The 27,731-nt window shown below is 47.1% G+C and overlaps 1 protein-coding gene across 2 annotated transcripts; it reads right to left on the bottom strand.

Moving 5' to 3' along the window:
- Positions 1–1,465: 1,465 nt before the first annotated feature.
- Positions 1,466–27,372, bottom strand: Rab12 (RAB12, member RAS oncogene family). 2 transcript variants are annotated; one of them, XM_052750188.1, is made up of 6 exons: positions 26,985–27,372; positions 14,192–14,252; positions 7,593–7,731; positions 4,778–4,867; positions 4,108–4,212; positions 1,466–2,764 (listed from the first exon to the last, which is right to left on the bottom strand). In XM_052750188.1, exons 1-6 carry the CDS (start codon positions 27,355–27,357, stop codon positions 2,651–2,653), a joined length of 882 nt encoding a protein of 293 aa, XP_052606148.1. In that variant the 5' UTR covers positions 27,358–27,372; the 3' UTR covers positions 1,466–2,650. The 2 variants fall into 2 exon arrangements, with proteins under 2 accessions (XP_052606148.1, XP_052606149.1); XM_052750189.1 differs by lacking the exon at positions 4,778–4,867.
- Between the last annotated feature and the right edge of the window lie 359 nt (positions 27,373–27,731).

Below are 27,731 nucleotides of genomic sequence, written 5' to 3'. Positions count from 1 at the left end.
TGCCACCACACCTGGCACCCTCTGAGACTTAAACATTTTGCACCAGCTAGCACTCAATACAGGTTGGTGCCCCTAGGAAGGAGCTCCAAGGACCCTTGCAAGGGAGCTCTCAGGAGCTCAGGGTACTCAGACCGCGAGGGGGATGGGCAGAGTCTAGAGACCGCTGAGAAGGGAACAGCAGCAAGTGTGGGATGTCCTGAGGAGCCCCGATGCTCACATACTGAAGCTGGGGTCCCAGAGAGCCCCACCATCAGAGCTACCATGGCGACCTTCCTTCTCCTCTCAAGTTCCTTGCATTTCTCATCAGGTTTTATCAGGATGAGGTAGAGCTCAGCAAACATAGCTTGTCCAGGGGCAGAGTGGGCTTGGAGGCATGACCAAAGGGACAGGGGAATGAGTGACTAATTGTAGACAAAGGCATGAGGGCCTTTAGGGCTCTCTACTATGCTGACCCATCCACACCATTCGTGTACAGGTGCTCGGAGTCTTTAAGCACATTCTTGGGAGTGTCAGCATACCTGACATCCATCTCCACAGCCTTCCACCCTCCTCGCCAACTCCTCCCACTACGTCCTGGCTCTTAGCCCCACCCCCCCACCTGATAACCATGGTCTCGTCTACGAATTTCATGATTCTACTTCACAGAGTAGAGTTATAGAGAAACCATTCTGGAATTGTCTCACTTCATTCAGGGTAATGACATCAAGGTTCTTCCATATGCACAATAGCGTATGGTGGGCTGACTTTTCATTAAAAACATTGTTGGTTTTTGGGGGGTTATGAGCCAAGGTCTTGCTGTGTGGCTCTAGCTTGTGTGGAACTCACTAGGTAGACCAGGCTGGCTGTGATCTTGTGGTGATCCTCCCTCCTGCACGGACACTGAGTAGTATCCTCTGTTTCTGTAAGTCCCATGTGCTTACTCCTTGTTCTGTTGACAGACATCAGGGTTTTCCTGACTTTTGATGACTATAAACACCGATGCGGTGGGCCCCGCCCCTGAGGGCCCCCTCCCCGAGGACACCACTGCCATGGACATTGCTGGGAAACTCTGATACCTGAGCTGTCTCCTGAGCACACAGACTTAGAAACTGAGTTGCTGGACTGTCCAGGAGATCCATGCTGAACCCTTCCAGAAGCAGCCAGGGTGTTTTCCATAGCAGAACACATTATGTTTTTCCCACCTACACTCAAAAGATTAAGATTTGGAGGGCTGGAGAGATGGCTCAGAGGTTAAGAGCACTGCTTGCTCTTCCAAGGGTCCTGAGTTCAATTCCCAGCAACCACATGGTGGCTCACAACCATCTGTAATGAGATCTGGTGCCCTCTTCTGGCCTGCAGGGATACATGCAGACAGAACACTGTACACATAATAAATAAATAAATCTTTAAAAAAAAAAGATTTGGAGCTGGTGAACAATGCGGGCATGCATAATTTATAATTGCATAAATATATGGGCGATTCAACTGTCATTCATAAATACAAAATTTTATTTGCACTTCATTAGTGTAGAAAGACCACGATGCTTCTCATACCACAACACTCAGGACACACCAAGTTATTCAAATACATACTTATTTACCTTGACTAAACAAAACAGTGCAGTTTAACAAAAGATATACCAAAGATAGAGTTCACAAATTCCTTATCAGACCCTCAAAAAAACCCCAAAAAACAAGAAAACTTGAACACAGTCTAGGCTTAATAGGAATAAGCTTCGCCATCAGTGGGAGAAGTCCATCATTACAAAGATACAGGATGCTTGGGCAGATGCATGTGTGTTTGCTGATGGAGTAAAATGTAACTCTTTAAACCCCTTTAAACAGGATTTGTGTAGGACAGCAGTGTGGCTTTAAAATCTTTTCTATAGTTTCAAAAATTTGTCTTCTTTATTTTTATTTCCTTTATCTCCCCCACCCCCCTGTGATGCTGGGGACTGAAGCCAGGGCCTCATGTGTTGGGCAAATGCTCAAACCCTGAGCTACAATCCTTGCCCAGCAGTCTTTTCTCTATTGGATCTTAGTCATTCTTAAAAGCATGTCCCGGCCATTGGGAAAACCCCAGATTCTGCAGCCACAGGACCCAGTCCGATCCAGCCCGCTACCTGGGAAAACCTCTCACGACATAACGTGATAGATAACCCCGTGGCAGCTGGGGAGGGAGCTTTGCTTTGGGGCAGACACACCCCACACCTCAAGATGCCATAGCCGGAAAGGCTCGTAAATAAAGAAAAAGCAGTTGTCCCATCTCCTTTTCCCAGGAATCTTCAGTTTTGGAGATTTCTCTTTGAAACAGAAAGCGAAGCACCAGGTCCTCTCTTCTCACCGGAGTATCTGCCTCGTAGTGTAATTAACAAGGACATTTACAGTACTCAAGAGATATTACACCTTCTCTCCCATTCTTCAGATTGGAAGTACTACGCCCCCCAGTGTACGCACACTACACACTGGGGTAATGAGGAAATATAATTTGAAGGGAAGTATGTAACTTATAACCCGACCTTACCCAGGATTGCATATTTGCATATTTACAAGTTAGTGTGTAGCTGACTTGGGTTACAAAGTGCGAAAGGAAATTGTCACATGATTGTAGTGCAGAACAGAATGTTTCCCCTTCTAGGACTTGTCTGCACTCTGTCTCCAAAGCAGCAATTCAACAGCATCGGACATGTGGTCTAGGTGGAGGCAGCTCTGGTGGGATCTCAGGCTCTGGTTGTAGAGACAGGATGCTATTGGATAACTCGTTTCTCAAAATGTCAAGAGGCATCTAAAGGACAAGGAGAGAACACAAAGACCTCAGTCTTGCAAGCCAGAGGCAATGGTCTCAATTGTACAGCCTTTGTTTTATGTGTATGGGCATATGTCTGTGCACCACATGCCTGTTACCTGATGAAGCCAGGTGTGTGTGTGTGTGTGTGTGTGTGTGTGTGTGTGTATGTGTATATGTGCTGGGTCCTGGAACTAGAGTTACAGATGGTTGTGAAATGCTGGGTGGGTGTTGGGATTTGAACCGGGGTCCTTTGGAAAAGCAGCCAATGTTCTTAACCACTGACCCATCTCTGAAGTATTGTTTTATGCCACTGGGAGAGGCTGGGAAGCAGCTTGGTGAGAAGTATTTGCCCAGCATGTGTGAGAAGACCCTAGGCTTGATCCCTAGGAGTGTGATAAAAACCACACATTATTTGGACAGAATCTACTATGATGAAAATTTAACAGATTAATCAACAGAAAGCCAGTCCATCGTCTAAAGAAAACAGGAGCAACCTCGCCAGGTACATAAACAGCCATTTTATCAGTTGCTTCTGAATCATGTCATGTCTGTGACAATCAATGAGTTGGTCCCCCTGGGGCCCAAGTGACATAATCAGTTAGTGCTTAACAGTTAGCCCTCTCTATCTGGAAGGATCTACACTGCCAGATTCAATGAAACTCTGAGGAAAAGTATCTGGGAAAAAAGAACTGTGCCTGTAACATGTACAGCTGTCCTTAACAACACACGCTGCGGCTGTCTACAGAGCACTGTGAGTCACCTAGTGATGGCGTTTTCAGGGTTCCTAGAGTCACCCCTCTGGGGGACACCAGCTAGTGGCTGTGAGATGTCCAAGAGACCACTGCTGCTCAGTGAGGCATCCTCTGTGACAGTTCCTGTCTAGGGAGGGGCCTGAGGAAGACCAGTAGCTGTGGTCCTTCTCTAAGGAAGGCTGTACACTGCAAAGGGGCTCCAGATTCAACTTAAATCTTTGGGAAAAGAGGAAAAAAGAAAAGGAAGTGTCATATAGACACGGTACTTTATTTACCTGCAGTGCAGGAGACTGAGCGTAGGGCTCGTGGCTGCTAAGCAAATGTTGTAATCACAGTGCTACACACTCAGCCTCACTCTATTTATATGTTGCTAGGCAGGGATCCAGGGCCTCGAGTTTGCTAGGCAAATGCTCTACCAATGAGCCATGCCCCAGCTTCTCATGGTCATGAGACCTTGTGTAAGTCACCCTAGAACATTCTATCTCAAGGAAAGGAAACAGACTATCAACCCTAAGGACTCCGAAACCCTAGGCATGAGCAACAGCTGCCAATGCAGCTAGCTGAGCAGGCACATGTATTTATTTTTACCTTTTTCAGAATGTCATCAACGAGTTTCAGAAATATCTCATCCACATTGAAATTGTCCTTGGCGCTGGCTTCACAGAACCGCATCCCAGTTATCTGCTGTGCAAACTGAGAAGACATGTGCTCGTTTTAATCACGTGGTGCAACCCAGACCTATGTGGGTGTGTCAGGCCGGGCCTCTGACAGGACCACAGACTCTGTGCTTTACACTAAGGGAGGGGGAGCTCAGGGTCTGTAAAGTCCCATCTATGTTCAAATATCAGGTTCGTGTGTACAGCAAAGTCCTGTAAGTAAATAGCAATATATATAACAAAATCTCTAGAGACCTTTAAATCCAATTATGTGTGTACGAGTCTAAATGTATAGTGATCTGACATTTAAAATATGAGTATCAATGCTTCTCCATGATTGGATCCTTAGCGAAAGTCAAGGCAGGAGAAAAAAAAAATCATGAAAGCAAATTCTACAACCTAAGAACAATTTTTCTGTATAAAATGTCAAGTCACATAAAATACAGTATATACTGATGTGAACAGTTCGAAGGGTGGGCCTGGGCAGTTACCATGGCACTCTGTACTCGGACAGCACATGAGCGAGCCGTGAGCGACACCCTGCAGGGCACGGCGTGCTTGGGAGCACCCGACGTGCTTCGGAGCACCCCACATCCACGCACCTTTTCTCCTTGCTGCCTGGAGATTTCTCTGTCTGCTTCACAGTCCAACTTATTTCCAACCAAGAGAAGCTCAGCATCTTCTGAAGCATACTGTGGGATTTCAAAGACGTCACACACTGACAGACAAATGCAAACCCACACAACTTGTCATCAGTTTCTTATTGTTCATTCTCCTCCACTGTCTCTGAGCATCTCCTGAGGTGGACAGGGCTCTCAGTGTTTTGGAAAGCACCTTCCGAGAGGCACCAACAACTACCACGGTCTTGGCCTTGGCCTCAGCCAGTCTTTAGACTCTGTGAAGGAAATGACTAAAAACAACAGGCAACGCTATGTACTCAGAAATGGTCCTCAACTGTAAAAGGCCAAAGGTCAACAAAATGGGGAAAGAATGAAGCAAGGTGTGTAAAACAAAGCAAGTCTTTCTGCTCGAAGAACACTGAACGGCACAGGAAGGCCCTCACAGGAAAACAGCTGGTGACAAAATGGAGTCAGTCCAAGATTTTACACTTACTTTTATGCTATAAAGAAGTTAGCATTAACTTTACAATCCAAAACAATTTTAAGCTGTATCTGCAAGGTTTTAAAAAATATAGGTCCGTTAGTATCTCTTGAATAATTCATTCCACTTTGTGTACGTCTAAAAAGTCATTTGAAGCAGACTGCATTGAAGGAACCTGGGGATCATGGCCAAAGTACTCTTGAGGCTAGGAGAAGGGGTGGGAGGCAGCTCCCTATGTGGGTGTCTTGCTGACATGGAGGTGTCAGCAAGAACACCAACCTTACTGGCTGGGATGATGGGACAGCCTGACCCAAGCTGAGCATTCCGGAAATGATAGCTCTTAATGGCTTTGGTTGTGTACACTTTTGACCCCAGCACTTGGGAGGCAGAGGCAGGTGGATCCCTATGAGTTCAAGGCCAGCCAGGGAGGGCTACACAGAGAGACCCTATCTCAAACAAACAAACAAAAAAGAACTCTTACACAAGGAACTATAGATAGAATACAGGACAGGCAGAGAGGAGAACACTCCTCACTAGTCTTCTGAATAGGTGAACTCAAGAATTAGAAAAACCATGTGGAAGGAAGGAAGGAAGGAAGGAAGGAAGGAAGGAAGGAAGGAAGGAAGGAAGGAAGGAAGGAAGGAAGGAAGGAAAGGAATGGAATATAGATACCCACCACTAGCAGGCCTGGCCCAGACTCCGACTGATGGTAACCTCCAGCGAACAGCTGGCTTAGCCTCATTTAATACCAACCAGCTTTGTACTTTTGATTTTTCTGATTCTGAGTCCCTCCCTAACGCCTGATTTGAGGTGGCTTTACAAATCACATCTATCAGTCTCTCACTGACTCTGCTGTAGACGACACTCCAACCCCTACAATGTTAGGAGACTAAGAGTTTGGATTTTCTTGGTTTTGTGCATGTGCATGCATGCTCTATGACACGTGTGTGGAGGTCAGATGACAGCCTGCAGGAAGGACACAATTCTCTTCTTCTACCACGTCAGGTCACCTGATGAATTCAGGTCATCAGGCTCGGAGGCATCTTTACCCGCTGAGCTCCCCCACCAGCTCTGGGGTGATGGGTTACCAGGTTACTCTTGTAGGGACTTGGAGCTGGCTTTTTTTTTAAACCCGACTCTTGACTTGGGCCTCTGATGAATGATGTTTTGATGTCATGAAGACTCAAATCCTTCTTCTCAGATGAGGAGGTCTCAACAGCTAACACCATCACCACTGCATATGAAGAGCCACACAGCAGATCACTGATCCCTCCAATTATCCTCCCCCACATCCTCAACCCTCTGCTTTTTTACCTCATAATATCCCTAAACCTATCCATGGGGGGGGGTGTGTTGGAGACTAGGCCTTCTCTGTGCACAGTCACTCTCTTGTGGCATGAGGGTAACCGTGTACTCAGTGACCAATGCCGAGGGCAGAGCAAGTGGAGGGCAGAGCCCTGCTTCACTCTTGTTTGTTGTTGGTGAGTTTCTCTGTGTAGCCCTGGCTGGTTTAGAAGGTGTCACGTAGACCAGGCTTGGCTCAAATTCAGAGATCTGCCCACCTCTGCTTCCTGAGTGCTGGAATTAAAGGTGGGTACCATCATGCCCAGTCCTATTTCTTACACTGGTCCCTAACATACCATGAAGAGGCACACAGGGAAAACCTGCTTAGTAAAACCAGAAGTGCACCTTTTCTGGCGGCTACATGACATGCACAGTGTAGTCAGGTTTAGTACAACTGTACACAAATAAAGGAATTAAACATCTAATTATTGCCTAAGGGGACAGAACCTCTCAAATTGTGGTCAATGTACATACACAGTCACATTTCAAGCCAGCTGCTCTGTCTTCTAAAGGTGCACTGCTACACACATTTCCTAGCACAAAATACAGTTCACATTAACCATGAAGACACAGAATTTCCTGTAATGACTCAATTTTAAGCTGAGAGAAATCTTCTATTGTTCAAAATGAGGAACCAAAGAACATCTACAGTGCTGAGGATGATTAGGCCCCTGGATCACCCATGGGCACCATAAAGTACATAAAGAGTGTCCACACAACCTTTCCTGCTTAGTCTATAGAGCAGACAGAGTAAGTAAGGGTTCTGACCAGAATGAAAGCTTGTTTTCTTTGTTACAAGCTGATTCTAGGCAATCTATTTCATCCCTGCTTCACCTCTAATGAGGTTGTGTATGGATAAGATGATGTTAGTCCACTAAGGATGCTCGGTCACCCTGTTCCCCCTTTCCTGTCATGAGTCGTGATATGATGCCCAGAACCTGAGAGTTCACAACAGGAGGATGTGACACGTACCTTATCAATCATCTTCATCCACTTTGGCAAATCGTCAAAGGTCTCTTTCTTGGTGATGTCATACACTAATATGATCCCCTTGGCACTTCTGTAGTAGGCTGAGGTAATGCTGTTAAATCTCTCCTGTCCTGCTGTATCCCTAGGAAACAGCAGTAAAGATCAGTTCCCACAGTAAAGATCAGTTCCCGCACCAATGGATAGGCAGCCCACACGCTGGTGCAAACACCCACTTCGCTCCTCCTCCACCCCAGGGGTACGGGGTACTCTCCCCAGCCTGACATGCGGACAAGGAAACGTTCAGGCCGTCTTATACTGTGAGGAGACACGTGCTTTATCTGTATACAGATTAACAACCAAATCACATAAACGGAGACAGATTCCCCGCTGAGATCCACAGTTTATCCAGACTAAAGTCACAACCGGAATGTCAGGACATCAAAACATGGGGTCATTTGCTTCTTTAGAAAGGGAGACAGAGCACTTACAAAACTGCTGTAGTCCCACTGCAGACTTCTCTCTAACCTGCCTTTGGTGCCTGACTGAATGCTTGCAGCAGGAAAAAACATTTTTTTAGGATGACTATTCTGCATCCCCCAAATGCAGGCTGAGTTATTTTCTACTCTTCAAAGCACCAAATTGTGTTCAACCACATATGACTGAGCAGCAGGGAAAGCGAAGAGTTGATTCCATTCAATGGGTTATTAGCCAACTGTCTACTGTACAGCAGTATGGAGCCACTTTATTTATCTAAAAATTTTAAAGATGTGTTTATTTGTATGAGTGCTTTGCTGCATGTCCATGTGCGTACCACATATGTGCCAGATCAGAAGGTGGCATCAGATCCCCTGGAACTGGAGTCAGGCATAGTTGTCAGCCACCATGTAGGAACTGGGAACCCAAGCTGGGTCCTTCGCAAGAGTAACAAGTGATTTTAACCACAGAGCCGTCTCTGCAGCCTCCACAAAGATAATCAAGTATTGAAGAGGTGTCACATTGGAAAGCTACAGAAAATCCCAACACTCTCTCCCCACCGTCATCTCCAGGAAGACTTTCTTTCTTTCTTTCTTTCTTCCTTTCTTCCTTCCTTCCTTCCTTCCTTCCTTCCTTCCTTCCTTCCTTCCTTCCTTCCTTCCTTCCTTTCTTTCTTTCCTTTCTCTCTCTCTCTCTCTCTCTCTCTCTCTCTCTCTCTCTCTCTCTCTCTCTCTCTCTCCCTCCCTTCCTTCCTTCCTCCCCTCTCCCCCTCCTTCCTTCCTTTTTTGTTTTTTGAGACAGGGTTTCTCTGTGTAGCTTTGGCGCCTGTCCTGGAACTCACTCTGTAGCCCAGGCTGGCCTCGAACTCACAGAGCTCCGCCTGCCTGTGCCTCCCGAGTGCTGGGTTTAAAGGCGTGCGCCACCACTGCCCAGGGGAAGTTGAACTTTCATCACAATGGTAAAGAGCTCATTTCAAGCTGGTGGCACTGGCCCACACCTTTAGTCTCAGCACTTGGGAAGCCGAGGCAGGTGGATCTCTGTGTTTGACACCACCCTGGTCTACACAATGAGTTCCAGGACACCCAGAGTGGTTGGTTACACAGAGAAACTCTGTCTTGAAAAATCCATTATTAAAAAAAAAAGAGAGAGAGAGCTCATTTAGAGAACTTTGGGTTTTTTGCTCTCAGCTAAATCATCACTGACTAGAGTACTGTGGGATCTTATTTTTACCTGTCTCTTCGCTTTTGGTTCAAGCTGAAAAATTACTCTAACTCTGTTTTTTTAGTTTGGTAATTTAACATTTTAAAAGATTTATTTTTAATTGTGTGCATGCATGTGTACAATGTCTGCATGTGTACCTGAGGGCCAGTGCCTCAGAGGCCAGAGGCTTCAGACTCCATGGAGGTGGAGTTACAGGTGGCCGTGAGCCTCGGCCTTGGTGAAAAGAATCAGACTCTGTCCTCTGAAGGACAACAGCCAGGCATAGGGGCGCACACCTTTAACCCCAGCACTCAGGAGGCAGAGGCAGGTGGAGCTCTGTGAGTTCGAGGTCTATAACCCGAGTTCCAGGAGAGCCAGGGCTACACAGAGAAACTCTGTCTCTAAAAACCAAACCAAATCAAACCAAACCAAACCAAACTAAACCAAACCAATCCACCACCACAACAAAAAATTCCCAAACAGGGCTGGAGGGATGGCTCAGAGGTTAAGAGCACTGACTGTCCGTCCAGAGGTCCTGAGTTCAATTCCCAGCAACCACATGGTGGCTCACAACCATCTGTAATGAGATCTGGTACCCTCTTCTGGCGCATAGGCATATATGCAGACAGAACACTGTATACATAATAAATAAGTAAATCTTAAAAACAAACAAACAAAAACCCAACCCAACCAACCTATCCACCCACACATTAGTTGAGACAAGATTCCCCTACAATAAAGACTGGGCTGATAGGTAAAGAGAAACAGCCAGCCAAACATTTCTTTCTTTCTTTTTTAAATAAATATTTATTTATTTATCATGTATACAGTGTTCTGCCCACATGCCAGAAGAGGGCACCAGATCTCATTCTAGATGGCTGTGAGCATGTGGTTGCTGGGAATTGAACTCAGGACCTCTGAAGAGCACTCAGTGCTTTTAACCCTCTGAGCCATCTCTACAGCCCTGCAACCATTTCAATCCTATGTTCATATCATGGTAGGAGACATATTTCAAGGCTTCAGGTCCATTTCCACACAGTAACTTAGAGAGACAGTTCAGCATTAAGAACGCATATTGCTTGTACAAAGGACTCGAGTTTGGTTCCCAATGCTCCTATCAGATGGCTCCCAACTGCCTGTAACCACAGCTCTGGGGGATCAGACTAGACAGGCACCTGCACTCATGTGTACATATTGACTCAAACACACATATACACATAAATTCAAGAAACTACATGTTACTGGACACATTTTATTTTAGTGGCACATTAAGTTTTTGTGTACATTCATGAAGAAATATTTAAGTATAGAGAAAAAAAGTGGTCCTTGAAACATAATTGAGGGATTAAAAATGTAACAATATGTAACATGAAAATGTGACAGACAGCTGAAGCCTTTGGGATTTTAAACGTGCAGGACTCCAGTATAGTATTTTCATTAGGATGACCACAAACAGAAATGATCAAGAAGAAAGGCGTTTGTCTTAACAGCTTGTTTGTGGCAACCAATTGGCTCCAGGGAGGAAAGCCAGGTTCTGTCCTACAGCCCAACACATCCACCTGGGTCCTGAAATGCTGCTCCCAGCTACACTGCGGTCTTGAAGCCCCAGCTGATGGCAGGAGGACACGCCGGACAACACACAAAACACAGCACAACAGCAATGGCGTGGAGACTGCCCTGGACCCTGAAGCATGACAAACAGTAGAGGCTGAGCATCTTCAATCTAAAAAGCCAAATGTCCCAAAATCTTTTTGAGCGCCAGCATGATGCTGATGCCACACATGAAAAATTTTATATCTGACCTCAAGAAATGCAGGCACACTAGAGATGTACAAGATTATCTTCAAGTACATGTAAAATGAGTTTCACCTTTAGATTTGGGACCCGTACTCAAGTTATTTCATTGTATCTATGCAAATATTCCAAAATCCAGAACACTTCTGGTCCTAAGCATTTTGGGTAAGAGTATCCAATCTGCACTTTTATTGAAGAAATAATCAAAGAGAACCACGACCCCAGAATTTTTTTTTAACCAGCAAAATGAGTACAAAAATTATTTCTATCATTGAGCTATTCCTCTGGCTCATTTTTCACCTTTTAAATAAAATATTTCAGAAGAAAAAGTCTTTTGAGTATGGTGTGATTAATCAAGTAGCTGGCGTATTGTAGAAATAAGATTCACTCTGAAAATCCCTTCAGGGAAAAGGTTGTGTGGAGTGTTGATCAGATTAAGCAACTCTGGGCACTGGTGAGTCACAGGGCCTGTCTGGCTGCGAGAGGAACAGCTAAGGGTAAGTAAGGCCTGCACTGGATTTGTCGACACCATTGCTCGGGCTGGGTTCTCAGACTAAGCATCCCATTCCCATCTGTCTCCTGGGCTGCTGAGATGTGAGTGAGCTGCTCCTGGCTCCTGCCACAAGCCCCTTCCACCATGAGGGACTGTACCCCTAAACCATGAGGGACTACACCCCTAAACCATGAACTGGGACAAGGCACCCTGCCCTTAAGTTGCTCTGTTAAGTACTTTTCACACACAAGTCCCACTTCCTAACCTGCCACGAATATTCCATGCAGAGTGTGCAATCAACTTTTCTGTAAATCCAGTGCACACCACCACTCTTCCCCAGTGCACACCACCACTTTTCCCCGTGACATCCCAGTGCACACCACCACTCTTCGCCGGTGACATCCCAGTGCACACCACCATTCTTTCCCAGTGCACACCACCATCTTCCCCAGTGCACACCACCACTCTTCCCCAGTGCACACCACCATCTTCCCCAGTGACGTTCCCAGTGACACACCACCATCTTCCCCAGTGACACCCCCCATGCCTGCCAACAGCTGCAGAAATTTACAGAGAGGGCAGAGAGCAGTTTCTGGAGAATGCTTTCCCATCTAAGAGAAAAGCCGTCTGAGAGGCCACGTGGCTGAATACATACTACCAGCTCTCATGGACCAGGCTTCCATAAGGAAAGCCAGGAACTGATCTGAGTCGAAGCCACTGTGGGGGAGACCAGACATAACCAACAAGAGGCACCTGAACATTCAGACGCAGCTAAAAAAAAAAGTGTATGTGTGGAGACGTCAATTCAGAGAGAGATTTAAAAAAAAATGTATATGGGTGAGAGCGCCCTTGGAAAATGTGTATGTGTGAGGGCACCCTTGGAGATCAGAAGGTGCCAGATCTAGAACTGGAATTACAGGCAGTTGTGAGTGAGCCATGAAGTGTGAGTGCTGGGAACTAACCTCAGGTCCTCTGCAAGAGCAAGGGCTGTTCTTAACTGCTGAGCCATCTCTCCAGCCTCAGAACATATTCTGCCTGTCATCCACTCAAACCAGCTGTACACACATTCTAATATTAGCTACATTACCCTTCTCAGGGAAAAAGAACACAGCCACAGATGCTAGGTACAGAGGTAGATGTGTCCTGAACCCTTCAAAAGCTGTCCTGAGCACTTCTAGTTAGGAACAGTGGCTAGTGTCGAAGATTAAAATGTCATGTATATGGGTGCTTTCCCTGCATGTGTGTTGTGTGTACATGTATGTGCCTGGTGTCCAACAAGGTCAGAGGAGGTCGTCAGATCCCCTGGGACTGAATTCACAGACAGTTGTGAGCTACCACGTGGGTGCTAGGAACCAAAGCCAGATCCTTTGAAAGGGAAGCATTCTCTCTCTCCAGCCCGTGGGAGATAATCGGATGGACAGCAATGAACTAAACAAAGACTGTTACCTTTTTCTGGACTAGTGTAAGAAAAACCTATTTTTTTGTTATCAAATACTTAGGCAAAACTGTTAAAAACAAACAAAACCATAGAACCCCCGAAGCCCTTCTGTGGGGTAGACAGTTGCAGATGACCACATGAAAGTCATTACCTCAGGACACCAGGAGAGCAAGGCTGGCTCGGTTGCAGCTGGGCCCCAGACAAGGACATGGATGGAGGATGGAGACATGCCACTAACAGTCAAGCGTTAGATGACCGGTGAGACCACAGATGCGGCAGCGGTTAACGTGGATGAAAGCAAACACACACAGACGGTGGACAGACAGTCAGAGCTGAGGGCCACCTGCCAAGATGAGTTAGTAAGCTGAGTGGTGCACCTGAGTTAGGAAAACCACCACGCAGTCTCCACACAGCTCAGCGGGGCTGCCACTCAAGCACCACGCGCCAGACCCCGCCCTTTGTTCTATAGAAGCAGCTAGCAACCTGGGGGATTCTGGATGCCACTGTGAGTTGTTAATAGGGAAGGGAAGGATTGAAGCCTCAAGTACAGTTAGAACACAGCTGGTCTGGCCTCTTGTTCCAATGTTGAGCTGAGAAAGGATCTCGCCTCCTCAGATGGGGTTTCTGGGTCCCCTCTGGTATGCAGAAGATGCCCCAGTCACACAGCACCCACAGGCCAGCAGGAAAGGGGATACCTGCCACACTAAGTCCACACTTATCAGCACAGGGCCCGAGCTGTTGTGTAGGTGATGTGTTTTTCCCTCCTGACGATATGGTTACAAACATATTGGGCTCCTTTGAATACCATGCAGCAATTTTAAAGACATGAAGACATGCCTTTCCCCCTACCAGTGCTAGGGATGGAAGCCAGGGCCTTGTACATGCCAAGCAAAGAGTTCTACCACTGAGCCACACAGCAGTCCAAGACATGCAATCAAGTAATTATTTTAATGATAGCAGTTTGGAGACATGTCAGTGATCGGAAAACAGAGGCAGAGAGGCTCAAACAGGCTCTCAGGACAACGCCCCACGTGCAGATGGAGTGGGACGTAAGGAGCCGTTTCCAGGAAGAGCTGGTTATCTGATTTTAAAATGAGCGAAGGAAAGCAGATGAGGTGAGATGGCTCAGGGTCCCTTTTAGTAGCCAAGCGTGTGGACTGTTAAACACCCACACAGGGCGTAACCGGGGCAGACTGGACTTACCATATCTGTAATCTAATTTTCTTCCCTCTCAGTTCGACAGTCTTGATTTTAAAGTCAACACCTGTAGATAAAACAAGCGAATATGAGGCAAAAATAATAGAGATGCAGTGCATCACAAGAACCCTACTTGTAAGTATGACTCAGAAAACTAAAAGGATCGGTATTGCCAGCATTCCAAGGGGTGAGGGACGGATGTGCAGAGACCCGCAGCTCTGGGCACTCTCCTTCTCCACACTTGACCAGGAGCCCACGCCTGGCTTATCCTAGCCCCTGCTATTACATGTCATCTATGACTCCTGGTGCCAATTAAAAACCACAGCAACATGTACAGAGGATGCCAATTCAGAGATAAAGATTCTTAGATGGAAAACTTGAAATTTAATCCTGATTTCAAGCAGCCTTTGTTTGCATTTGGTAAGTTATTAACATATTAACATTTTTAGCCCTCACAAGTGCTGGTAAATATGCACATGACGCAGTATATTACTTAGGAACAAATTGTTAGAGACAGGCTGGGCAACCAAGTAAGGCCTCAGCACACACACACACACACACACACACACACACACACACACACACACACACACAAAGGAAAAAAAATCTACCCATCTAGATTAGCATATTCGATTTTAATTTCTATTCATTTTAATACTGCAAGCAAACCACCAAGTATAATATTTTTCCTTAAAATCAGACCAGTAAGCTTCAAATAAATTTGAAAAATCCAAATTTCATTTGTGTATCTCATCTGGTATCTTTTGTAGTTATAGATTTTCCAACACAGTATTGACAAGCGGAGGAGCGAGGAGATGCTGCCTAACCACGGCACCAGAGACGGTTCTCTTCTGGATCTATTTCCCAGCAGCCTGCCGGGACCCCAGAAGGACGATCCCAGGCAGTAGGCATGTGCAGGTGACCAGGGCCAGCACAGTGACTCTGCCTGTCCTCTGCTCATCCATTTTGGGGCCTGAGGCAGCAGTGGTCAGATGAGGATCTGAGGTGAACAGAATGACATGTGACTGGGTTTAAAATTAGCAACACACTAGACATGTTCGTAAGACTGAGCTGGTGGGCAGCCCCTAGATGGACAGCAGAGAAGTTCTGTGAATATAAAATGTCACAATGAGATGGGTCCACTATGTATCAACTCTTGTTTTTATTTTTGTAATGTAATTATTTTGTAATGTTGTTCATTTGTTTTTTGTTTGAATTAGGGTCTCTCTACATAGCCCTGGCTGGCCTGGAACTCACTCTGCAGACCAGGCTGGCCGAGAACTCACAGAGACCACCTGCCTTTGCCTCCAAGTGCTGGGATTAGAGGCGTGCGCTCACCACACCTGGCAATTTCAATTCTCAACCCTTCACACCAGACTGGCAAGGCGGACCGACACAGTGTCACCTTCCACTCTCCAGCTGACTGCTTCCCAAAGGCAGATGGCTCTTAGGCACAGCCGTGAACCTGAGAGCAGGTCTGTGCAGGCCCATGGCCTTGAGCAAGGCTCCCAAACGACTCACCCCAAGGTAACAGCACCTTAAAGCGACACCTCCGAGTACAACCACACTGTCGGCTCTGCCTGTGACATGGCACAGCTTGGTGACAAACCACTGTCTTCACAATATTAACCTAAATGTAGGACTTCTTCGCCACATGAATCTGCGATGTGAATTACAGATCAGAGTCAAGTTGCCATGACTACAATTTTATTTCACATTTTAAGAAGTAAACGTTTACTTATTTGTTTATTTATTGTGGTGTGCGAGAGTGGAGTCGGAGGACGATTTGCAGGAGTTGGTTTTCTGTACCGTGCCTACCAGGGGGCAGGTCGTCCGGCTCCAAGGGTGACGGGAGCTTTGCATACAGCCATCCTGTCAGCTCCCTTGATTTCACTTTTTTTTCCCTACTTCAGATGAATTTGTTTTCAGAATCTGAGTTCAAGAAGATATAACTTTGGTAAATCTGTTATTTTACTGAAAAGAAGTGGCCAGCGGCATCTCTCCTGAGTTCTGCTTCCGGTCACCTAACAGAACTCAAACAGCCAGGCAGGCCACCCGTGCTAAGTCAGGTTGTGCCTGCACATGTCATGTGCTCGCCACGCTTTCAAGTTTGAAAACCTACCTGTGCTGGCAGTCCTCTGTGAGAATTATTTTTCTAACCACAAAGCTTAATGAACGAAAATAAAAGGACCAGGCATTCACACTCAAAACCAGGAAACAAGATCAGGTATTTGAAATGAAGCTGGACAGAGGATCTGTTCAGCCAGCGAGGAGAGCCGGTACTAATGAGCACAGTAACCACAACAGCATCAGCAACTGGAGTGGAAACTAGAGCTGGGAAGTGGGCGAAGTCGGAGTCTATAAACCGGGCTGGAGAGGTGGTTAAGAGTACTCCCTGCTCTGGAAGCGGAGGACTTGGGTTCAGTTCCAGCACACACATGGCAGCCTGTAACTCCAGTTCCAATACCCTCTTCTGACCTCAGCAGGTACTGTGTGCACATGGTGCAAATACATGCCTACAGGCAAAAACACTCATATGCCCAAAATAAATAACTCTAAAAAAAAAGAGAAAAAACCGGGCTGGAGAGATGGCTTAGAGGTTAAGAGCACAGGCTGCTCTTCCAAAGTCCTGAGTTCAATTCCCAGCAACCACACGGTGGCTCACAACCCTCTATAACGAGATCTGGTGCCTTCTTCTGGCCTGAAGGCATTACACTGTGTACATAATAAATAAATAAAATCTTTAAAAAAAAATCAAGTCTACAAATGATAACAGCTCATTGAAATTGTCCCCTCCCTTAAATAAAAGAGCCTGCACTGTACCTAACAGCTCCAAGTAGCTTGTAATGATTGGAAACTTAATTAAATTTATGGACACATCTTTGTATTACTACAAGTATACCACTGGACATGTCTAAAAACGTTGCCTCAATATATAAAATGACTCTAGGCTGTGTATCTGCACCACCTGCATGCCACAGAAATGGTACTGGTAATTAATAAATGACATCAAGCCAGCAACTGTCTCAACTGTTTGGGCCACAGCGTTAGGGGCAGACAGCATAGACAGGAATGGAGAACTACACATCCACACACAGGGACGCAGCGGCATCACCTTCACATCTATCTACACATCCACACTCAGGGACGGAGTGGCATCACCTTCATCTATCTACACATCCACTCTCAGGGACGGAACGGCATCACCTTCACATCTATCTACACATACATCCACTCTCAGGGACGGAGTGGAATCACCTTCACAACTATCTACAGCGCTGCCGAAAACCCAGTTTCTCAGAGGCTTCTTGACTAACAGGCAAGCAAGCAGCCTTCACTACCCTCTGGGTTAATGGGGACAGTCCCTGCCCCCAAAGCTGGGTCACACTGACCTACATTAACACACCATGTACTTGGCAACGGAGTACCTTCCCCTGCCATCCACTCTTAGAGAACCTTCTTGTCTGCCCAGAAACCTTTTAAATCCTAGATTTCCCACGGAGCCTTCCCTGACCACACCTACCCTGCTCCCACCCCGATTCTGGCTCTGCACTCTTTCTTTGCTGGCCTCCGCCATAGGCTCCATCCTCCAAAGACCTAGCTAGCATCCTTGGCTTACTGCCCAGCACCCACCAGCAACTCAATGACTCTGATGGTGACTCAAAGTTGGCCTCTCTTCTCCATTAAATGCTGTAGAGTAATTTAGGAAAAATCAGGGATTTTCAGGACTGATCAGTAGTTTTTTGTTTTTTGTTTTTTTAAAGACAAGAGGCAGAGGAGAAGGCAGCTGTAGAATGGGAGTGGTGGATATAAACATGTGTGTGTGCATGTACAGACACATTTTACTTGGTCTACAATTCTGCGAAGGACAGTCTTACTAGGCTGTAAACATCCCAGAGATTACTATGGTAACAGATTACTTATCCCATCACTTCCATGGAGCAGTAATCCCTAAATAGATTATTCTGTTGACTTATGTTTAAGCTTCCAATTGTATAGAAGTCTTCTGAAAACATGTTAGTGATGTTTCCAGAAAGGACTTGGCTTACAGGGTTAGGCTCCCTACTCCAATGGGTGCTGTCTCTCAGCTACTGTGGCTCATGCTCCACCTTCATTTGTTTTAGTAGCAATGACAGTCGTATCTGTCAGATATTTGTGCTCATGGCAGTCCAGTCAGGTGGGCACTGCCATGTCATCTTGTAGGGACACCTGATCAGAGACAGCAGGGGTAACTGCTAGACCACATGCTAACACAACAGCAGAATCATGATTCGAGTTCACACGTGTGTGAACAACTAAAGGCTCTTATAATAAAGATCAGGTGGGTGAGAAAAAAAGGTGTGTGCAATGTTCTGCAAACGGTCCATTACTGTCATAATCATGGCGCTAGAGGTGAGCCTGGCTTCGCTTCCTTCTTGGTCTGTCTTTCAGAGTCAAAGCAATTGCTGCCTAGGAAGGCCAGAAGGGAAAGCATTTCCAAAACATTGTTTCTTTCTGCTGAGCCCTAAGAAGTCACAAAACTGAAACCAGCAGAAATACACAGACTCCCCTTCCTTCACGTTCCTTTCCAGTCTAAAGAAAGCACGATGCTGTGGTCCAAGTCTTGGATACAGGCAGCCCCCTGCTTCCCCTCCTGTAGGGTAACCTTGCTTCTCTGTCAACTCAAGTCCTGCAGCTTGCCCTGGACGGCGCTGGACTTTCCTGAACAGTAACACAGCTGTGGAGTTCCAGGCTCTCACATAGGTCTCCATGGAAAATGGTTGTAACACTACAGTTCTGTCACAGTTACTGCCTTCGGTGTGGAGCACGACTTTTTTTCCCAGCATATACCTTAGACAATGTCAGCCACTTTGGGACATTATATTCCTGCCTTGACAGTGACAGACTAAATTAAGAGATGTGTCCAAGTCACAGGGGCAAGTCCAACATTGGGTGGGAGGCACTAAGTGTATGACAGACAGCCTCTTTTACTATTATTATTATTATTATTAATATTATTGGAAATAAGTCTCCTGCCCAAGCTGCATCATTCTTGAGAAGAGGACAGGGTGAACTGTGTACCATGAGGGACAGGCAGATGCGACCAGCTGCCTCCAGACCCGCTCTTCTTCTATTATTGTATCAAGCCCAGCTTTTAATTGTATGTGTATTAGTGTTTTGCCTGCATGTATGTCTGTGTGAGGGTGTCGGGTCCCCCGGAACTGGAATTACAGATGGTTGTGAGCTGCCATGTGGTTGCTGGGAATTGAACCCAGGTCCTCTGGAAGAGCAGCCAGTGCTCTTAACTGCTGAGCCATCTCTCCAGCCCCCGAAAGAATCTTATGGGTAAAAACTCATGGATTTGACTGGCTTTTCCTCCCTAAGCTGCGTTTGAGGATTCAGCAAACTAAAAACAATATTCTAATTATATCATCTCGTGATCACAGAGAGACACTATTATAGATCAGAACTGGAGGTGAGAGAGGGCTGGACGGTGGTTTGAGACCACTGGCTGTTCTCAAAGAGGATCCAGGTTTGGTTCCCAGAATCTACACGGCAGCTTGGGGCCACACGCAACTCCACTTCAAGGGGACCTGACACCTTTTTCTAGCCTCTGAGGGCATTGCATACACGTGGTGCAGAGACATACATGCAGGCAGAACACCCACACACATAAAATAAAAACAAATCTCTAAAAAGGGGGTGTGTGCAAACCCACCATGCATCGTTACAGAGGCTCGCCAGACTGTGGGCAGGGCAGGGCCACACGTAGCTCGGCCTTCTCTTTCGCTCTGGCCTTGACAAATGCAGACTACCCTGTGACTCTGCCCGACACAGGGACGCATAAGCCACAGAGAAGACCTGATGCGAACACACAGGCACGGCAACATAGCACAAGGCAGGGAGAGGCTGGGAGCACGGAGTGCCCACGCCGGGAGACAGTTCTGTTTTCATGGAAGTATACAGGAAGAACCTCAGAAAACGGTGCTTATCCCTTCTTAAGTAAAAGGACCAAGAACTAACTGTGCTGGTGTTTGCTGTATTCCAGGTACTACTCTAAGAGCATGTGTGTTATCTCATTGAAGTGTATCCCTTTAACAAACAGAAAACTGAAGCCAGCAGGCCTCTTCTACTCCCTGGCCACTACACATCATTGCCAGTTCTTAGTCCGAACAGCTGTGGAACTGTGGAACAGATGCTCAACTAGCATACTGCTACTCAGTGCAGGGCCTGTGAGGTGGTCGTAGTTCACCAGGTTGTGGCTGACACTGCTATGTCTTACTCTACAGTATACACTGTGCACATCTTTAAAGGATGGATTTCCTGGCAGTTTCTGCATTTACAGCACCGATATGGAAAGCAGAAGGATGGATTACCTTTCTGGGCCAGGTACCTAGGACATGGTATCCCCACTTTCTCCTACACCGTAAACTAGGGAGAAGGCACCTCCAAGCCTCTTCTATTGACCGAGGAGCCCGATAGAAGTGGTCTGCCTAAAGACACACTGGTAACTTACAGAAGAGCTTGAACTGAGGTCCAGCTTGCTACCTGCCAAACTCCCCGATCTGGGCAGCACAGGGAAAGGCCATGGCGGCTGAAGAACAGGGCTTCCCTTTTTGAGTAAAAATTAAAAGAACAAAAAAAGACTGTTGACTTGAAATTTTATTTGAGTTGATCAACAGGAGAGTACTAACATCTTATCATACAAGAAATAAATAAGTAAATAAATTTAAAAAAGTATGAGAAAGGGAAGGAAAATGGGAGAAAAAGGCCAAGCTCTTTATTGACAGGGAACGGTGACATCACAGGGTTCTGGCCAGCCAAGTTCAGGGGCTTCTACATTAAGAAGGGCGGGGAACAGGAAGGCTCCTCATCCGCCTGCCAGAGGTTCACTGGAACTTGTTCTACTTGGTAAGCTAAGAAGGTAGGACCACAAGCACTGGAGTCAGCAGCCGGTCAGACTGAAGAGGAGGAGGGGAGACCTTACAGTGGTACACACAGTGTCCTAGCAGCCCGTCAGACTGAAGAGGAGGAGGGGAGACCTTTCAGAGGTACACACATGGTGTCCTGTTAGGTCTGTATTGTTGCTTCCTGGCTTTACAGAATTAAACAACAACATAACCACACTCAATTAGGGCACTGCGTTTGGTCTGTGGTTTTGTTTTCTAAATACTTTTCCAAAATCAAAGCTGTGCAACAGAAAGAAAAAAGGTAAATAATCAGTTTCTTCCCTCTGATGAGACACAATGGCTCTCACCTCTTTCCTTACACTGGACTGCCACTCTCTTTGTGACCCACATCACCTCTAAGGGGATAAGCCAGGTATTCGGGTGTCAACTTTGTGCCCTATTTAAATGGCTCCGAGAATGGTCTGATGTAGATATATAGAATCTCTACAAAATATTCGCCAGCGCCGAGTGACCACGTTTTCTTTCCCAGTTCAGACCAATGCTTACTTAGTTGGAACAATGTGTCAGATGCCTAGGCTGTAGAACAACCCTCATCTACCTATCCTCGGTACCTCTCTTCTCCAACCAGTTCAGGGCCTCCCAACGGAGCTCCTGGCAGAGTCCACAGGCTGGAAAGAAGGAGCACACCTCTACTCCGACCCCTATCATGCATATAAGACTTTCCCTCTTCAGTGCGAGAAGCAAGAAGGCGGACATTCTGGGGCCAGGTCTAACGAAGTTTTTATTTTCCCTGTACAGTTGATTCCAAAGAAATCTCCAATGTCTTCTCTGAAAGACAGCCACCAGGTGTCACGCGGCGGACACCGCACAGGTCTGTGGCCTTACACTGACTCCCTCAATAAGTCCAATCACAGAGTGCCGCTCCCTGGGCCTGAGACCCAGACCTCAGTTCCTCTTCCACTTGCTTCTCCCTGAGTTGCGGTCTCCCATCACTCTGGCAGGGGGTGGGGCAACGGGGAAGTCTCCTGTTCCTCAACGTTTGGAAAAGGGAATTCTGGGCATTCTTCCCCAATTTCCTCTCTTTTTTATTTTATGTGTGTGGGTGTTTTGCCTGCCGGTATATCTGTGGACCACATGCATGCCTGGTGCCCTCTGAGGTCAGAAGGGGGCATCAGGTCCTCTAGAACTGGAGATACAGATGATTATGAACTGCCATGTGGGTGCTGGGTACTGAACCCAGGTCCTCTGGAAGAGCAGCCAGAGCTCTTAACTCTTAGGGGTGCTAAGCCGTCTCTCCAGCACCCCTCCCCACAACTCTCTTCAGTGAAACACTCAGCATACGTGCCATGGTTTGGAAGACTGCATTTAAGCACAGAAGAGCAATCAAAACAAAATTAGAGTTTTAACCCAGAAAAGCAAGCACACCTTGACTATTCCACCCAAACTTCAGCCCTAAAAGTTCCAAACAAAAGAGCAATGTGCCCAATTTCCTCCATACCCTTCTGAAACTTCTGGGTAAAGACAACTACGACCACATTTATAGGCAAGCCAGACAGTCAGTAAGGACATCTGTAACTACATTTGGAGGCAAGCCGGGTGGCCATTTTTGCATGGGTCTCACTCAGCCACCTGTTTTATGAGGCTTCAATTCTGTTGTCAGTTCAAGTACTCCCGCAGGTGTGGCCTAGGCTGAAGCCTGTCTGGGTTGCTTAGGCATGCCCCATCTCTGCATGAACTAGAGAGGACATCCAGGAGGACAAGACAAGGACTGTGGCCAACAGGTTAGCATCGCTTCTCTAAGTCCTTAGCTGTCTCCTGAGATCTGGCCTTCTCAAAGGCAGGGCTGGGAAGTTGTAATTATTGCTGCGCAGGACGAAGGTCCCCAGAGGGAAATTTAAAGAGTTTTAAATCTGCTACCTGATCGCTCCTAATTTTTCCCATCTTCATTTTAAATCTCTCTCTCTCTTTTGGAACTGATGATGGTGGCTTTTTAAAACATCTTTACTTGGCAAAATAAAAGAACTGATGACCCTATGATGGTTGCTACCATTTTTTAGGGGGAATTTTACTGCTCAGGAATAACAGAATTCTGGTTTAGACAGCTTTACATCCATTTACTGCTGTGTTCTGAAAGTTTAAGAATACTTTTCATATACATAATGAGATGACAGACTGGCTGAAGTCTAAACACAACATTTGTGCTTCACATATCTTATAAATATAGCAGGAAGGTCATTTAATGCAGTATTTTAGAAGAGGGTGTCTGATCCCGGGAACTGGAGTTCACAATTGCTTCATGTGGGTGCTGGGAACCAAACTCTGGTCCTCTATAAGGCAGTAACACTCTTAACCAATGAGTCATCTCTCCAGAGGACCCTCCCCGCCCCCGTCCCACAAACATATCTTAATGGATTTTCTTGAACTATACTTTAAAAGTTCATTTATGCTAAATTAAGGGTATCTTAGCGCAAAGAAGGCGGATTGGAAACTCAGCACAGCTTCTCTGTCTCCCACCCAGAAAGTAATCACAGGATCCCACATGAACCTAGGGATTCCTAGCAGTGCATGTAAAGTATGTTTACACTACAGGTGTCCATGGAAGGAAACGGTTCGAGTATGTCAGAGACACTGTCTAGGCAAAGAAGGAACTAGGAAACTGGCCCAACTCAGCTCAGCTCAGATGGGTGCCAGCGTCTACAGCAAACTTCTTTCTTTTTCCCATCTCTCTAATGTCACAGACGCTGTTCCTTTCCTTTGAAAAGAACTGGTTTCATTATTCCTGCTGCATCAGAGTAATTCAGTTCCACAAATACGATTCTACTTGGAAAAATCACATTCTACCAAGATAATTTCCATTAAATAATTTAAATATTTGTAGCTTTTCATACCCTTGTGAATTCTATGTGTTTTAAACCCAGTCTGCTCTGATAATTAATCACAACAATAAAAAAGCCCAACATTTCACTGATTCAAATTTTACATTGTTCTGCCACCTCAGATCCCTAAGGATGATTTCCACTATTTCCTGTTACACAAAGTCCACAGGTGTCGGATAAAACCCATCTCGGGTTAAAACCCATTTCTTGCTTCTGAAACCCATCTCTGTGTCCACATGCTCAGGGACTGTGGTCTCTTCCAGAAGCAGCCAACGTCTACAAGCCCTGACTCAGTAAGGAAAACAACGCCAGGGAAGACACTCATCCTCCATGTGGGGCTCTTTGTACCGGGATGAGAAGAAACCAGAAACACAGGCCACAAAGGGATCCCATGAGTTTCTGCTCAAACAGTAGCTACAAGGCCATAGCACACCCAGAGTCATATGTAAACAGCATTTTCTAAAAAAACTTAAGGAATGAACTTAGCCTGCCCACAGTTCAATGGGAAGAAATGCTCTAAGCAACTCTCAGCCCCAGCCAGGAGGTGCTTCTAAGCTAAGTACTCTCCACTGTCATCCAGCTGCCTGTGAACTTGGCACTTCTTGCACACTGATCCCACCCCCTGCTTTCCACTTTACCCCACAGGCAGATCAACAGCCAACACAGAGCAGGTGCTCAACAAATGACCTGCTCACTAGGAGGGCAGCTGGACTCCCAGGCAGGAGCTAAAGAGGAATCTGTTAGCATTTAGTGTCTTCAGGCTATGATTAAGCCATGGTTACCATCTTTCTCTGAACTCCCCACAACAAAAAATATTTACTGAAATTAACTACTATAGCATGCACATGGAGTAGACAAAAACACTCAAGAAAAAAACAAAACAAAACAAAAAAAACAGCCAGGCGGCGTTGGTACACACCTTTAGTCCCAGTACTAGGGAGGCAGAGCCAGGCGGATCTCTGAGTTCGAGGCCAGCCTGGTCTATAGAGCGAGATTTAGGACAGGCACCAAAACTACACAGAGAAACCCTGTCTCGAAAAACCAACCAAACAACCAAACAAAAAAACCAAAAACGAAAACAAAAGAAAAAAACCCAACCACCCTTAACCACCCTCAGTGTGGGGAGACACACTTACACATAATTATGTGTGTAAGGGGGCCGGTTTCCCTGCTCATTCCCAGATAGTCTATGTAATCCCATGCTGTCCCAGGATGGTTTCACTCTGCCAATGCTGGGAAAGGTCACGGGCCAGGTCCACCCTTCTCAGAACTATAAGCCAGCCAAGGTCTCCATATGCTATGTCCCCCATGAAAACTTTCTAGAGTGTGGGAGTCCTGCTCTGGAGATCTTTACCCATCCCCTTGCTCACCTCATGCCTGCCTAGTGTTAGTATCTGCACTGATTTTTCCTTCTGAATTAAACACAATCATACCCTTCATTTTTACATATGTAAGTATAGGGCCATAAAAGGCTGATAATCCTCAACTGCCTTCAAACCTACCGCACTTAAGTCAGATACTAACAAAATAACATAAGCACTTAAGCTAGACACTAACAAAATAACATAAGCCTCATTTCCTGGCTAATAACTCCCTATATACTCTCATGATCCAAGACTGGATATTTGCAACAGGTATAATTGTTACTGGATTTCAATATCACATCCCCAAGACAAACATTAAAAAAAAAAAAAGGTGGAAGGAACATAAATATTAAAAAAAAAAAAAGGAAGAAGGGGAAAAAAAGCATTAAGGGGCATACTCAAAAAGGAAATTAAAAAGTCAATGTGAAAATTGGAGGTTTAATTTCCCAGCAAGTACTTAAAACCTGCCATACTTTTGTTTGTTACCTGACAACTTACCAATTATGATCTCATGATCTCTCTGAGGAGAGTCCCTAAAATTCTCTACAGAATCTCAAAAATGGGAGCCATCAATGGTTACAACTGTAAATATGTGTATATGTATTTACCATTTCAGATCTCCAAGCTGAGATTTTGCTTGTTTGAGACAGGATCTCTCTACATAGCCCTGGCTGTCCTGGAACTCAAGGTGTAGACCAGGCTGGCCTCGAACTTACAGAGATCTACCTGTCTCTCCCGAATGCGCCAAACATTTCTTGACTCCCTGTTCAGTCCCTACTGCTCGTTTATTGTAGACTCACCTCAAATCTGGGCAGCCTATTCTATAGCGTCACCCCAAATCTGGGAACTTTCCATGGGCACTACTGGTTCCCAAACCCCTGACAAATCTCAATGTCAGGTCCTGTCAGTCCAACGTCATCAAAAACATTCCCTGGCAGTTTCAAATCCTGATCCCGTGTAAGGTAAGTAGAAGCGTTACATTTCACCGACCTCGGGTGGGTGCTGGAGGAATGGTTCTCACTTTGCCTGTCACCTGGTTATTTGAGGTCAAGGATAAACACAGCCGAAATCCCTCTGCCCTACATTTCTACACAAAACAAGAAACTGGAGTGCAGCTTTAGTGCGAACATTTTTCAACTTCTTTCCAGTAAACCATGAAAACGGATGAAAAATGAGAAAGCAAGCTGTGGTTCTTTCCTCTAGTCCGGAATGCTAAAAGGTTCGATCCCGCTTAGGATGGTGACCTGCACCGGTGGGCGGTCCCCCCCACCCCCAGGCTTTACTTTTCAAAACACCTCACAAAGCTGTTTTCCTGGGTGAGCTGGTGTAACGGACCGGGAGTTTCCGCGGATGTATCACCCTGAACTCATGACCCGAGAAGGCTCCGGAGGGTGGAGGGGGGGGGGGGGGGGGGGAATGTGCCGGCTCTGGGGTCGGACACCCGCGGAAAGGCCACGGAAAACTCGGGGGGGGGGTTCGAAGCTTCCACGGGGACCCGGCCTGTGCGCGGCTCGCATGTCAGACGTTCCCACGGCGGGAGTGCCGGGGACACCCGCAGAACGGGCCACGGATAACAGCCTGTCCCCGGGAGGGGAGGTGGTGGTCAGAGCTTCCACGGGGACCGGGCCCCGACCTCCCCGCAGGCCCACCCGCCCCAAGCCCGGCGTACCCACGGTGGACTTGCAGGCCTCGCAGAACGTGTCGTCGGTGAAGCGCTCCATCAGGCTGGTCTTGCCCACGCCGCGGGAGCCGATGATGATGACCTGCAGCTTGAAGTCGGCCGGCCTCGGGGGCTGCTTCCTCCGGCGGGCCTGGCCGCCCGACAGCGCCGGGGAGACCGCGCCCAGGCCGCCGCCCGCGGGCCGCCGGTGCAGCGCGGCGCTCGGATCCATGCACGCATACGGCTCGCGCTCGGGACGCCGTCCGCGCGCCCCGGGCCCCCGCGCACCCTCCACCCGCTCCGCGCCGCCGCTGCCGCCGCCGCCGCCGCCGCCAGGAGAGGAGGAAGGGAAGCAGCTCCTCCGCAGCAGCGGCAGCAGCATCCCGGACCGGGAGGGGCAGGAAGCGCAGGCGCGGCGCGACGCGGGGCCGGAGCGCGACCCCTGCCGGCCGGAGGACCGAACTGCACGCTCCGCTCCGCTCCGCGGCGGGGCGACGTTCTCGGTCACCGCTGTCCCCTCGGCCCTCCCTCCGCCGCGCATTGCCACTCGTGCTTTACCGTCACCGTGATCAGGTCCTAAGAACCACGCACTTGTATTCGCCGCTCGCCACCCCCATCCCCCACCCCGCGAACGTGTCGCAAAGTGCATGGCCTGTGATCATCGTCCCGAACTCAAGTTGTGCTGAATTCAGGGGGTCCCAGGCTGGGCCTACGCGGGGTTCGGGTGTGAACTCCGAAACCCCGGCGCCTTGGAGG

The sequence above is a fragment of the Peromyscus californicus genome, unplaced genomic scaffold (genome assembly GCF_007827085.1).
Source record: "Peromyscus californicus insignis strain IS unplaced genomic scaffold, ASM782708v3 Scaffold_21__1_contigs__length_65335640, whole genome shotgun sequence".
NCBI lineage: Eukaryota > Metazoa > Chordata > Mammalia > Rodentia > Cricetidae > Peromyscus > Peromyscus californicus.
This window is presented reverse-complemented; position numbering and strand designations above follow the sequence as displayed.